This window comes from Bombina bombina, chromosome 1 (assembly GCF_027579735.1).
Source record: "Bombina bombina isolate aBomBom1 chromosome 1, aBomBom1.pri, whole genome shotgun sequence".
Lineage (NCBI taxonomy): Eukaryota > Metazoa > Chordata > Amphibia > Anura > Bombinatoridae > Bombina > Bombina bombina.
Genome location: NC_069499.1, coordinates 572,220,162 through 572,235,120, shown reverse-complemented (window position 1 = coordinate 572,235,120; position 14,959 = coordinate 572,220,162). Strand labels below are relative to the sequence as shown.

The window sequence follows — 14,959 nt, the reverse complement described above, 5'->3', positions numbered from 1 at the left end:
TTGCTGTATGGATTGGTAGCACTGGGATAGGGAGATATTCTTTCTACCTTTTCTACCACCTGTGCATGTTTTTTTTCTGAAATAATATAATATAATCATGAGCAAACTAAATATAGAAATATGATTTTCTTATATAGGAACACATTTGATTTAATAATTAAAAGAAATAAACCTACATGTTTGAACGCTATTCAACTAGTTGCTGCAATCCTGTATTTCACGATGGTATAATTGTTTTGCCAGTTAGAAAATCGATCAGCTTATACTATAGAGAAAGATTTACCACAGCTCACTTCCTTTAATATTGGGATATAATGTTGTTGTATGCGCTCTGGTCACTTGGAACTGTTTGATAAGTTACAGCCTGTGATTTCCTTTTGGCTCTGCAGTGGGCAAACCTCACAAGTGCAACTACTGCGGCCGTAGCTACAAGCAGCGCAGCTCCCTAGAGGAACACAAGGAGCGATGTCACAACTACTTGCAAAATGTGGGAATGGAGCCCGTCCAGGGCATGGGCCACCACGGTAGGTGTTATTGTCCTGATAGAATGTTCACCAAATGATACAGCCATCCAATTACTATGTCTTGTTCAAAATGTGGATATCACACAAGTTTGTGAGTCTCTTGTTATAACAAAGATTGATTAGTTAGTTGTGTTACACACACATGTAATCCAATGTCAGGAAATAACATCCCATCTAATCTGAATATCTCCCATTAAACTGATAGCTAACTTGCAAGGATGGGCTAATAACAATGATTAATCTATTTTATAAAATAAACCTCTTTTAGCCTACACTTTAGCAAATAGAAGCGCAACAAGACGCTTGAGATATATTAGATTATGATCTGTGTTGAATACATTACATTTTCTTTTCAAATGTCATCAGCTAAATTTTTGCTTAAAGGGACACTTAACCCAAGTTTTTTCTTTTGTGATTCAGATAGAGCATGCAATTTTAAGCAACTTTCTAATTTACTCCTATTATCAAATTATCTTCATTCTCTTGGTATCTTTATTTTAAAAGCAAGAATGTAAGTTTAGATGCCGGCCCATTTTTGGTGAACAACCTGGGTTGTTATTGCTGATTGGTGGATAAATTCACCCACCAATAAACAAGAGCTGTCCAGAGTCCTGAAACTGCTGTGCAGTGTACTAAACTAAAAAATAGCTTAGATGCCTTCTTTTTTTTTAATAACGATAGCAAGAGAACGAAGAAAAATTCATAATAGGAGTAAATTAAAAAGTTGCTTAAATTGCATGCTCTATATGAATCATGAAAGAAAAAAAATTGGATTCAGTGTCCCTTTAAAGGGACATTGAACTCATATTTTTTTAAATCATACCTGCAATTAAAGGGACACTGAACCCACATTTTTTATTTCATGATTCAGATAGAGCATGCAATTTTAAGCAACTTTCTAATTTACTCATGTTATCAATTTTTCTTCGTTCTCTTGCTATTTTTATTTGAAAAAGAAGGCATCTAAGCTATTTGTTTGGTTCAGAACCCTGGAAAGCACTTGTTCATTGGTGGATGAATTTATCCATCAATCAGCAAGAACAACCCAGGTTGTTCACCAAAAATGGTCCGGCATCTAAACTTACATTTCAAATAAAGATACCAAGAGAATGAAGATAATTTAATAATAGGAGTAAATTAGAAAGTTACTTAAAATTGCATGCTCTATCTAAATCACACAAGAAAAAAATTGGGTTCAGTGTCCCTTTAAGTAAAATTGGTTTACATTTAAGTTAACTGGAAATGCATGTTGCATACCTATGTATTCACTCTCCTTTGCTAATAGGGACATCCTCCACAGCTCTAATGGTGCAAAAGTACAACAATACCATATTTTAGATCAATGGAGAAAAAAAAAATGAGTGCAATGTCTCTTTAACTACCCTTCTAGTGACAGATAGAAAAAAAGTCAACCTTATGTAAAGAGGTTAGTTGTACATATAAGTGATATTCTGCAGATGATGTGCTCTGTAATTCTGTACTGATTTTTATATATCTGCCAATTTATATTAGACAGCAGGTCTTGGGGGAGGTAGGGCTGGTTATGTCTTGTGCTATGATATAAAAGGGCCTTCCCAAATCAGGGTTACCAGACTGGTCATTCTGACATGACATTTTGGTTCTGTGTAGCTTCTCCCATGGACGAGTGTAAGAATCCAGAGACGCTGATGGAAAACAACATGTCTCTGATACCATTTGAGAGACCGGCTGTCATAGAGAGACTTGCCAGCAACATGGGCAAGCGTAAGAGCTCCACCCCACAGAAGTTTGTGGGTAAGCATTGGCTTTTGTTCACCTTAAAGCTGCTTGGAAGATTGTTCATTAAAGGGATATTAAACTGAAAAAATAATTCCCTATAAAGGGCTAGATTACAAGTGGCAAGCTAACTGTTGCGCACGAGCGATAAGGAGTATTTTGCGGCTCTTTGTGTGCATCGTAAATCGCACATGTATTACGATTTGAAAGTAAATGCGTTCATTTTAGCTGTTACGCGAGACAAAAAGTGGCACACAAAACATAAAAAATACATTTAACAGTACAGTTACTCCTTTGATAACACTGACTGATATAAATTAGTAAAATAAATGCATTAAAAAGTTATAAGGGCTCAACGATATGAGGTTTCAGGGTAAAAAGGCATGCAAAAGGCTTTAATATAGAGAAACATACATGCATACATACATACACATGTCTAAATATGTCTATGTATATATATATATATATATATGTGTGTGTGTGTGTTTATATGTGTATACATATGTATTTAAGTATTTGTGTTTTTCTGTATATTTACTGTACATCTTTAACATTCCAATGTTCTTCACATACAGGATAATGTCATTTTTATTGTAAATACATATTTTTATTTATATACTGTATATATATATATAAATATATATATATATATATATATATATATATATATATATATATATATATATAGTATCTCACAAAAGTGAGCACACCCCTCACATTTTTGTAAATATTTTATTATATCTTTTCATGTGACAACACTGAAGAAATGACACTTTGCTACAATGTAAAGTAGTGAGTGCACAGCCTGTATTACAGTGTAAATTTGCTGTCCCCTCAAAATAACTCCACACACAGCCATTAATGTCTAAACCATTGGCAACAAAAGTGAGTACACCCCTAAGTGGAAATGTCCAAATTGGGCCCAATTAGCCATTTTCCCTCCCCGGTGTCATGTGACTCGTTAGTGTTACAAGGGCTCAGGTGTGAATGGGGAACAGGTGTGTTAAATTTGGTGTTATCGCTCTCACACTCTCTCATACTGGTCACTGGAAGTTCAACATCGCACCTCATAGCAAAGAACTCTCTGAGGATCTGAAAAAAGAATTGTTGCTCTACATAAAGATGGCCTAGGCTATAAGAAGATTGCCAAGACCCTGAAACTGAGCTGCAGCACGGTGGGCAAGACCATACAGCGGTTTCTCAGGACAGGTTCCACTCAGAACAGGCCTCGCCATGGTTGACCAAAGAAGCTGAGTGCACGTGCTCAGCGTCATATCCAAAGGTTGTCTTTGGGAAATAGACGTATGAGTGCTGCCAGAATTGCTGCAGAGGTTGAAAGGGTGGGGGGTCAGCCTGCCAGTGCTCAGACCATACGCCGCACACTGCATCAAATTGGGCTGCATGACTGTTGTCCCAGAAGGAAGCCTCTTCTAAAGATGATGCACAAGAAAGCCTGAAAACAGTTTGCTGAAGACAAGCAGACTAAGGACATGGATTACTGGAACCATGTCCTGTGGTCCGATGAGACCAAGATAAACTTATTTGATTCAGATGGTGTCAAGCGTGTATGGCGGCAACCAGGTGAGGAGTAGAAAGACAAGTGTGTCTTGCCTACAGTCAAGTATGGTGGTGGGAGTGTCATGGTCTGGGCCTGCATGAGTGCTGCTGGCACTGGGGTACTACAGTTCATTGAGGGAACCATGAATGCCAACATGTACTGTGACATACTGAAGCAGAGCATGATCCCTCCTTTTGGAGAATGGGCCGCAGGGCAGTATTCGAACATGATAACGACCCCAAACACACCTCCAAGATGACCACTGCCTTGGTGATGGACTGGCCAAGCATGTCTCCAGACCTAAACCCTATTGAGCATCTGTGGGGCATGCTCAAACGGAAGGTGGGGGAGCGCACCTTAGTGGTGTACTCACTTTTGTTGCCAACTGTTTAGACATTAATGGCTGTGTGTTGAGTTAGTTTGAGGGGACATCAAATTTACACTGTTATACAGGCTGTATACTCCCTACTTTACATTGTAGCAAAGTGTAATTTCTTCAGTGTTGTCACATAAAAAGATATAATAAAATACAAAAATGTGAGGGGTGTACTCACTTTTGTGAGATACTGTATATATATATATATATATATATACATATACCTGTATATCTTTTCCTATATATATAGGTATAGATATGTATTTTAAATGAACAGTTTCATATATATATATATAAATATATATTTAATACATTTAATATTAAAAAGCACACTATTTTCTATGTAAAGAACATAGAAATGTAATATATGCATTTTGCACACCATGTTTTGGGATTTAAAGTGAATGTCAACTTTCAAGAATGAGTGCTCAGTTTTTAAAAATACTATTAAAAGCAGGGGCACTTTAAATTCTGAAAGTTTACATTTCACCTGTTTTGTTAAAATACTTACCTTTTCTTCTTGAAGCCGGAGAAGTGATTCCCCCTCCTGCCGCTCGTCACTTCATATGTCAGCAATGACGAATCCGGCTTCCTCTAATCACGGCGTTGCCTCAGGCAATGATTCCCCTGGGGGGGGAGCTGTAATTGGAGGATGCCGTATTCGTCATTGCTGATGTATGAAGTGATGAACGTCAGGAAGAGGAATCGCTTCTCGGGCTTCAAGAAGAAAAGGTATTTTATCAAAACGGGTGAAATGTAAACTTTTATGAATGAAAGTGCCCCTGTTTTTAATAGTATTTTTAAAAACCGGGCACTCATTCTTGAAAGTTGACATTCACTTTAAGTTTTAACGCGGTCAGGCACATGAAAACTTAGTCATCTTAACGCGCTGATATTGTTAATGTACAATATATATATATATATATATATGATATAGGTATATACAGTTATATATATAGAAATATGTATTTAAGAATAAATAGAACATATTCTTCTATGGGGAGAACATTGGAATGTGAAATATTAATATTTCATGTCAGGTTTAGGGACCAATTTACTTACGTGGGGACCGAGATGATACAATGTAGCGTATCATGTCTGCAGCACATCGATAAATGCCGATTTGCACAAGCAGTTCTGGTGAACTGCTTGTGCAATGCCGCCCCCTGCAGACAGGGGGTGTCAATCAGCCCGATTGTTCCATTCAGAGCTTGATAATTTGGCCCCTTAGTGTTCGGGTTAGCACGCAAGAATGAGTCTTAGTTTATTTTTGTATTTTTCACGCTCCATTTAAGTCTAGGGGAGAAGAAGTTAACGCAGTCACAATATTTTTTTTTTGTGCGTGATATTTTTTTTTTTTGCGAGAGTTAACCTAATGCGCAAACGTTTTACTTTCAACTTCTAATACAAGCGCAACCAAACTCGTGTAAAAAGCCTCTGCCTAACTAAGTAAATGCGGGAGCACTCATTTGCGCTCCACTCGTAATCTAGCCCATAATGTTTAATTATGCATATTATAAATCTTTGTATTTACATTTTTCCTGCTTTTCTTGCTATTTAAAGGGACATTATACACTCATTTTTTTTGCTTAAATGTTTTGTAGATGATCTATTTATATAGCCCATAAAGTTGTTGTTTTTTTTAAATGTATAGTTTTGCTTATTTTTAAATAACATTGCTCAGATTTTCAGACTCCTAACCAAGCCCCAAAGTTTTATGAGAATACCGTCAGCTACCTTCTCCAGCTTGCTCCTGTTTGTGTAAAGGGTCTTTTCATATGCAAAAGAAGGGGGAGGGGGGAGTGTCTTATTTGCCACTTGCAGTGGGCTTTCCAGCTACCTTTTCAACAGAGCTAAACTGAGAGCTTCTAAGTAAGTTTTTAAACAGTTTTATACTGGATTTTTATATCAGTATCTGTGCATCTTATTCTTTATAGTAGTGTCTATTGCATGCAGTTATATGATAATGGGTGTATACTGTCCCTTTAACTCTTTAAAACGTAAGAGGCTCAAGTAAATCCTGCAAGATTCTGAACTCTGACCCCAAACATTCTACACTGTGATTGCTTGACTAATGTGGAAGCTAATTTATAACAGTCCCTGACTGACCACAAGGAGATAAGCTAAATAACACTAAAGATATTATGTCCCTGGTTTGCAATACAATGTAAATTTTGATAGCAAAAATAGCTTTAAACGCATTTATTTTATTTTCAGATATTTTGCAAATATATATATATATATATATATATATATACAGTATCTCACAAAAGTGAGTACACCCCTCACATTTTTGTAAATATTCTATTATATCTTTTACATAGTAACATAGTAGACAAGGTTGAAAAAAGACTGAAGTCCATCGAGTTCAACCTATACAAATCTAAAATAATTACACAAAGCTCCAGTTAAGCTTAAATAACCCCATTAAAATGTGACCCATTTAATACTAGCAATCATATCCATTAATTTTGTTTATATACAGAAATTTATCCAGACTATTTTTAAATGTATCTATGGTATTGGTATTCACTACCTCCTTTGGTAATGACAACACTGAATAAATTACACTTTGCTACAATGTAAAGTAGTGAGTGTACATCCTGTATAACAGTGTAAATTTACTTTCCCCTCAAAATAACTCAACATACAGCCATTAATGTCTAAGCCATGGGCAACAAAAGTGATTTCACCCCTAAATGGAAATATCCAAATTGGGCCCAATTAGCCATTTTCCCTCCCCGGTGTCATGTGACTCGTTAGTGTTACAAGGTCTCAGTTGGGAATGGGGAGCAGGTGTGTTAAATTTGGTGTTATCGCTCTCACACTCTCTCATACTGATCACTGGAAGTTCAACATAACACCTCATAGCAAAGAACTCTCTGTGGATCTGAAAAAAAGAATTATTGCTCTACATAAAGATGGCCTAGGCTATAAGAAGATTGCCAAGACCCTGAAACTGAGCTGCAGCACGGTGGGCAAGACCATACAGCGGTTTCATATGACAGGTTCCACTCAGAACAGGCCTCGCCATGCTCGACCAAAGAAGTTGAGTGCACATGCTAAGCGTCATATCCAGAGGATGTCTTTGGAAAATAGACATATGAGTGCTACCAGCATTGCTGCAGAGGTTGAAGGGGTGCGGGGTCAGCCTTTCAGTGCTCAGACCATATGCCGCACACTGCATCATATTGGTCTGCATGGCTGTCTTCCCAGAAGGAAGCCTCTTCTAAAGATGATGCACAAGAGAGCCCGCAAACAGTTTGCTGAAGACAAGCAGACTAAGGACATAGATTACTGGAGCCATGTCCTGTGGTCCGATGAGAGCAAGAAAAAAACGTATTTGGTTCAGATGGTGTCAAGCGTGTGTGGCGGCAACCAGGTGAGGAGTACAAAGACAAGTTTGTCTTGCCTACAGTCACGCATGGTGGTGGGAGTGTCATGGTCTGGGCCTGCATGAGTGCTGCCGGCACTGGGGAGCTACACTTAATTGAGGGAGCCAACATGTACTGTGACATACTGAAGCATAGCATGATCGCCTATCTTCAGAGACTGGGCCACAGAGCAGTATTCCAACATGATAATGACCCCAAACACACCCCCAAGACGACCACTGCCTTGCTAAAGAAGCTGAGGGTAAAGGTGATGGACTGGCCAAGCATGTCTCCAGACCTAAACCCTATTGGGCATCTGTTGGGCATCCTCAAACGGAAGGTGGGGGAACGCAAAGTCTCTAAGATCCACCAGCTCTGTGATGTCATCATGGAGGAGTGAAAGAGGACTCCAGTGTCGACCTGTGAAGCTCTGGTGAACTCCATGCCCAAGAGGTTTAATGGTGGCCACACAAAATATTGAAACTTTGGGCCCAATTTGGACATTTCCAATTAGGGGTGTACTCACTTTTGTTGCCAATGGCATAGACATTAATTGCTGTGTGTTGAGTTATTTTGAGGGGACAGCAAATTTATACTGTTATACAGGCTGTACACTCACTACTTTACATTGTAGCAAAGTGTTATTTCTTCAGTGTTGTCACATATAATAAAATATTTACAAAAATGTGAGGGGCGTAATCACTTTTGTAAGATACTGTATATATATTCATACACACACTTTGTTTGCACTTAAACTTTTTACTGAACTCTCATTTAAATAGGGCTCCTGGAAGACTCCTTTTGTATATGTATATTCAAAAGCAAGTGATAGAGCCATTGAAAAGCCTTACTTACTCTATTAGTTTCCTTTTATGTATGCTCTGGTTTAAGGTTGTCTACCTGCCATATTCAGAGTGGCAACCGCATTATGCATAATAGGATGGGAATGGGGCGGTGGCAACCTACTCCTTAGCGGTAATGCTCACTGCCTAATATAAGGGGGAAAGTGCTGTGTGTTATTTCTGCACTGATCAGGAAAAAGGTTCATGGAACACTGTTTAAAGTTAGGCAACTTTTGAATTTAATATAGCAGCTCAAAATCTGATTTATAGTTTATAACCTTATAGTGTAAAAATCTTAAAGCTACACAGTAAATATATAAGGTTTAAAATAGTAAACATTTACTACCTCTTTAATTAGCACACAAAATGTTTGCCCAGTTAAATAAGAATCAGTGGGAATCAGCTGAAGCTAGAGGATAGACCATCCCACAATAAAGCTCGGTTACAAGGTAATCTAATAATATTTATAAAAAAAAGTTTTAAAAACGGGTTTTCTATATTACCACTTTCACATTTTTTTTTTGTTCAAAAGTATTTAATGTGTCTGAAAGAATAGAAATAGATTACAGTAAAATATATGCCATTTCCAATAGGTAGAATCATAAACACCTTTATCCACATCCAACTGCATTTCATATCAAATATGTTTGTTAATAGTTATTTTGAATTTACCCTTCGAAAACTTATAATTTAACTATTTTCTATGCAGGTAAACCACTGTTTCCTATGAGAGGAAATAACATTAAGTTTGGTACACGTGACAAAATCTTAAACTACAGATTACTCTGCAGCTCTGCAGAGAGGGAAAGTCCCTGACTGTGTATATATGCATACATACTGAATATAATGAGCTGAATATCTTGTATTAATACAGACCAGAAAAGATGACAGTTAGAGATTGCCCTTTTCCTCTAGCTTCAAAATACAAGCAAAGCTTTCTGTAAGATAAAGTATTAACTTCTAAATTAGTCCCAAAAATGTCTTAATTAGAAAAGATGTGGCATGCATCAAGAGACCAATTACACAATTCTTTATAATAACTAAATGTGATTACAATCTATCCTCCTATATTGCATTTAATTCATTTAACACTTACTTGATATTATTCCAAGTCTTTAAAATCCTAAAGTACTGAAGTTACACTCTGAAAAACAATGAGTTCTAAATATCTGTCTATCCACCTGTCTCTCTTTCTGTCTGACTATTTATTGGTCTATCTGTCTGCCTCTGTCTCTCTAGCTATCTTAGGCCTCGTTAACAATCTTTATGATATCAGCTCCCAATGTCAAGGTTAATGTTTCTGCCGAAATAGGCAGAATGTTTTTCGAGTTATCACAATCTCAAATTGATTTGGCCACAAACGAGTTTTCAACTGAAAACCTCACAAAAAAGTATTTTCATTTAAGTTGTTATCAGGATCGAAACTAGGAGTCAAACCAGAATTGACAAATACAATGGCCATTTCCCACCTGTAAAGGTTATATTACAATTGGTGTTACAGCTGTTTTTACACTACATAAGGAAAATATTAATTTACATATGTAAATGTAACCTTTTGTAATCCGAATCCATCCTGAAAACTGGTAAACTATCTGATTCCATTTGCATATGGGAATGATGGGTATACTGGGCATATTTGCTAAATTATTTTATTTACACTTTTAATATTTGAAAAGTTTTTGTTTTTTTTAATACATATTTTTTTTCAATAATTGATGGAGAAAACAAAATCAAGAAGAACAGTGCAGGAAATAATTTTCCATAAGAAGAAACTATATCTATAATGGTTAACAGTTTTCATACTATAAATTGAAATTATATAAAACACAATTTTTGTAACTTCTGATTTTTTTTTTATAAAATCCGTGCAAAAGATCTTGTTTGTTGAGAAACAAAATGGAACAGTCAAATCACAATGATGCGATAAATAGAAATCCTGTTTAAGATTAAGGTACTGTATCTTACAATAACAGTAATGCGAGTATGAACTAAAAATAGAGATTGTAAGAACGTGATTGCTAAGCGTCATATCGAGATGTTGCAGTTGGGATTTCCATATTCTCTAGTTTCTTACAGATCTCATTAGCTGTACAAGATATCAAGAATTTTATATATAATATATATATATATATATGTTTCTGCCCCACCCAATACCAACCGACTAGATAATAGCAATAAATACCGGTTTAATCAATCTAGGCCATGTATTTGTATATACATCTAAAATGGCGTCTGTGGCCATTTAACAGTGTATTGGACTTGTGTAACATTATAGAATTATTACTTGCAAATATATTGAAAATGATATTTTCCACTTTATCAAGTCTATTTAGTTGTTGAATTTGATAAATGGAAAATGTTCCCAAAATCATGTTAAAAAGTTTTGAGAAATTGGATTGTGATCACCTTCAACAGGTGTTAAAGGGACATTAAACACCTTGATATTTGCAATATACTTTCGCTATTTATTTCCATCCTTTTTATGTGATTTAAAATTGAGCAATATCTAATTCTTTTCAAGACTAACTCTACTACATTTATGTCCCTAGTTGGCTTTATGAGATAACTGCTTAATAAGGCACTTTATACTACCATTATAGTCAGAGATAGCCTACTAAAGCACAGTTTGGCTCCTCCAAATAAGGCAAATGGTGGGTGGAGTTTGGCTATTGATAAATAATTGCAGTAAAAATTATCTTAATGTGTTTAAAGCACACTAAGACTGATATGTTATTCTATAGCAACACAACAGAAATGTTTTATTATAACAAAGTGTTTACTGTCTCTTTAACTATAGGACGTGTTATTGGCAAACCGATAACATATTTTTATGTCAGAAAAGAACAAGAAAACCTGTGATTGTCATAAAAAAAAATCTGCTGAAAACTTGCAGAAAAAAAAACAACTGATAAATTGTGATCAAATCTTAAGTGAGCTATGAGCTTATACAATGCATAGATAGGACAGTAACTTTTCTATGTACTAGTAGCCTAAGGGGAAAGAGAACAAGGGGAGAAAACAAATATATAAATATACATAGAGGGGGAGGAAAATTAATTCTGGCCTGAATCATAGATGTCTGGTAGGAATATAAAAGGGACTTAAAGTGAATGTAAACTTTCAAGAATGAGTGCCCGGTTTTTAAAAATACTATTAAAAACAGGGGCACTTTCAATCATGAAAGTTTACATTTCACCCGTTTTCTTTAAATACTTACTTTTTCTTCTTGAAGCCACTCCAGCGTTTCATCAGCCCATCACAAGCCTCTTCATACGTCAGCAATGACGATTCCAGCATCCTCCAATCACGGCTCCCCCCCCCCCCCCGGGGGAATCATTGCCTGAGGCAACGCCGTGATTGGAGGAAGCTGGTTTCGTCATTGCTGGGTAAGTTAACCAGGAAGAAGCAGGCGTGGGCATCGTCGGTCCGGCATTTCAATTTCAGAAGAAAAAGGTATTTTTAAAATCCGGTGCAATGTCAATTTTCATGAATGAAAGTGCCCCTGTTTTTAATATTTTTTTTTAAAAAACGGACACTTTCACATGAAAATTGCCATTCACTTTAACTACTGGAGGCCACTCAAAGAGAGACTTCTTGGGTTAAAATGAGGCAGCCACAAGTCTATAATGCATGAAGACACCAAACGTTTTTATTCTGAAAATTGTAGTGTTTCCACTCCCCCTTAGAGACTGAAGTGCATGATACAGAATTCAGAACCCAGACACTCATGTGTGCTTTATGGTGATTGGCTGATGTGTACAGGAGCTTGTTTATATCTGTACCTAATTGGCCAGGGAGTAAGACGAACTACATTCAAGATGCTTTTCAAAAGTGTGTCCAGGCAATGCAAAACAAAACATATTTTTCAATTCAATTTTTTAAGATTTAAATACTCTTAAAATAGTTATTTTGTATGTAGATCAATTGTGATAGATTAAACCATTTTCTGATCAATACCCCTTTAATACATGCTATAGATATCTGAAACACTTGCATTTTCTATTTTAAATGCAAGAAGGGATATAGTAGGCAAATGACCATGTAATGCTTGTATAAGATAAGTAATTGTAAGACCAGTTCATGAGCACAAGATCTAAGTGTATTTATTTTCATATGCCCATCTAGATCAAGTAGCTTTTGGTTTGATAGCTGCTGATCTACAAATGTTTCTGTTATACAGCTGAGTTAAAGAGTTTAGAATCATCTTAGCTCTCAAATTAGTTTTGGATCCGCAACTATTTTTTTACTCTGATGTCTTAAGGCCCACAATTGTTTCTGTTTCATATTCTGATTCGGTCAGAAATAATTATTATATATATAAGCCAATGTTACTCATGGCTCTGTAACCAATAATTTTTTTAACAAACAGAAAGCTTACATAATTATGTGATCTGAATGTCAGGGTGATCTCAGCTATTTGCTTTCCAGGTATTCAATCAAGCAGATCTTCTATGTCACCATTAGATTTTTATAGTAAATTGTCTCTTTACATGGAATTTTGTTTGGGAAATGTCTCAGAACTGAGGAAGACTAGATATAAATCTAGTGATTTCTGAGGTTAACTGCAAGGTGTATACTATGAACATGCTAATCTTTTAGAAGTTCACACATGTTTCTTCTAGTAACCTTGCTTCCTCAGATGATCAAGAAGACCAAGCAGAGAGGGCTGTTCAGACTCTGAGGGTAAAGGGGTCCTGTTCTTAGTTTTCATCCTTCTGACATGTCTGAATTATTAGCTTTCTCCTCAAATTTGCTTCTTCTGTCTCAGGGTCTGTTTCTTAACCAAGCTTTGTAAGTACCTGCAATGGAAGCTCCTCAGCAGAATGTTTGATTCGTAAGGACAATGTTGTTTTCTTACACAGAGATTTCAACCTGAAAAAGCTAATAATTCTTAAAGTTTATTATTTCATATGAGCCATTTTTGGGAAATATAAAAGGGAAAAAAATCTCCCTTAGACCGATAGATATGAGTGGGTCTGTTATTTCTCTGAAGAGGCTTTGCCATTCTTCTATGTACTGGAGAGAATGAGCCCTGATCTCAAGCTTTGCATTTCTCTTTCAGACTTAAACTTGGTTCTTCTGGTTCTGTGACAGAATATATTTAAACATTGTATAAGATGTCTTTTTAAATCTATTAACTTTAAGTCCGTTTTGCTTGTGACTTTGTGTACATCTAGATGTTAGGTGGACAACTGTCTCCTTTCAAGAAGGCTGAATACTGTATACCCACTAGTCCTGGATATGGTTTTATTTTGACTGGGAAAAAACGGATAAAACATGTTGGTTTTGTTTTAGGTTTACAGCGACTTATTCTTTTCGACCAATAGAATTATTGGACTAAATCTAACTTGCCAGTGAACTGTGAATGCTCAGTTATGCTACATTTTGTTAATTTCAGTTTAAATTTAAACACTTTTTAATTAATCTATTTAATGTAGAAATATTTTAGCAGTGTAATTAATAGTTTGTTCATACATGATGGAGTGTAAAGGGAGTGTAATTAAAGTGAATGTAAATTTTGATGCTAAAGTGTCCGGTTTTTAAAAATTCAATTAATTTTTAATTCATAGAAATTTACATTTCACACATGTTGTGAAAAAAAACTTACCTTTTAATCTTGACAGCCGCTCCAGCTTCCTCCGCCCGTCGCAAAGCCTCTTCCTGGGACTAAAATGAGGAATCCGGCTTCCTCAAATCACGGCGTTGAATCAGACACTGATTCCCCCGGGGGGGAAGCCGTGATTGGAGGATGACCGATTCATCATTTCTGACGTCAGAAATGGCTTGCGATGACTGTGGGAAGCTGGAGCGGCTGTCAAGTTTAAAAGGTAAGTATTTTTTCACAACACGAGTGAAATGTAAATTTTGATGAATTAAAGTGCCCCTGTTTTTAATCAAATTTTTTTAAAAACCGGGCACTTTGTCATCAAAATTTACATTCACTTTAAGAACTGGTATTTGTTTTTACTTATTATAGAGAAAGTTTATTGATAAGTAAAATATTGTTAAAGGCAAACTCAGGTTAAATTAAATTTGCATGATTCAGATACAGCATGTAATTTTAAACAACTTTCCAATTTACTTCCATTAAAAAAAATGTGCACAGTCTTTTATATTTACAATTTTTGAGTCACCAGAACCTACTGAGCATGTGCAAGAATTCACAAACTATACGTATATGCATTTGTGATTGGCTGATTGCTATCACATGGTACAAAGGGAGTGGAAATATACATAACTTTGAAATTTGTTAGAAAAAAATCTACTACTCATTTGAAGTTCAGACTAAGTGCTATTGCATTGTCTTGTTATCTTGCATTTGTTGATTATGCAAATCGAATGAGTTGACTGGTCCTTTAAAGGGATATGAATCCCAAATGTTGTCTTTAACGATTAAGATAGAGCATATAATTTTAAGCAACTTTCTAATGTACTCCTTTTATAAAATGTTCTTGGTTTTCTTTGTATCTTTATCTGAAAAGCAGGAATGTAAGCTTAGGAGTCAGACCATTTTTGGTTCAGCACCTGGC

At 36.0% G+C, this 14,959-nt stretch overlaps 1 protein-coding gene across 13 annotated transcripts in view; it reads left to right on the top strand.

The window, feature by feature from the left end:
• IKZF2 (IKAROS family zinc finger 2) overlaps window positions 1-14,959 on the top strand; it is a 294,492-nt gene that overhangs the window by 269,581 nt on the left and 9,952 nt on the right. For 11 of the 13 annotated variants that reach the window (XM_053698802.1, XM_053698797.1, XM_053698800.1 and 8 more), the window contains 2 exons: window positions 390-524; window positions 2,154-2,297. In XM_053698802.1, the coding sequence (XP_053554777.1) occupies window positions 390-524; window positions 2,154-2,297 (279 nt within the window). The remainder of the gene's footprint in view (window positions 1-389; window positions 525-2,153; window positions 2,298-14,959) is intronic. The other 2 variants (XM_053698801.1, XM_053698795.1) reach the window with 1 other exon arrangement.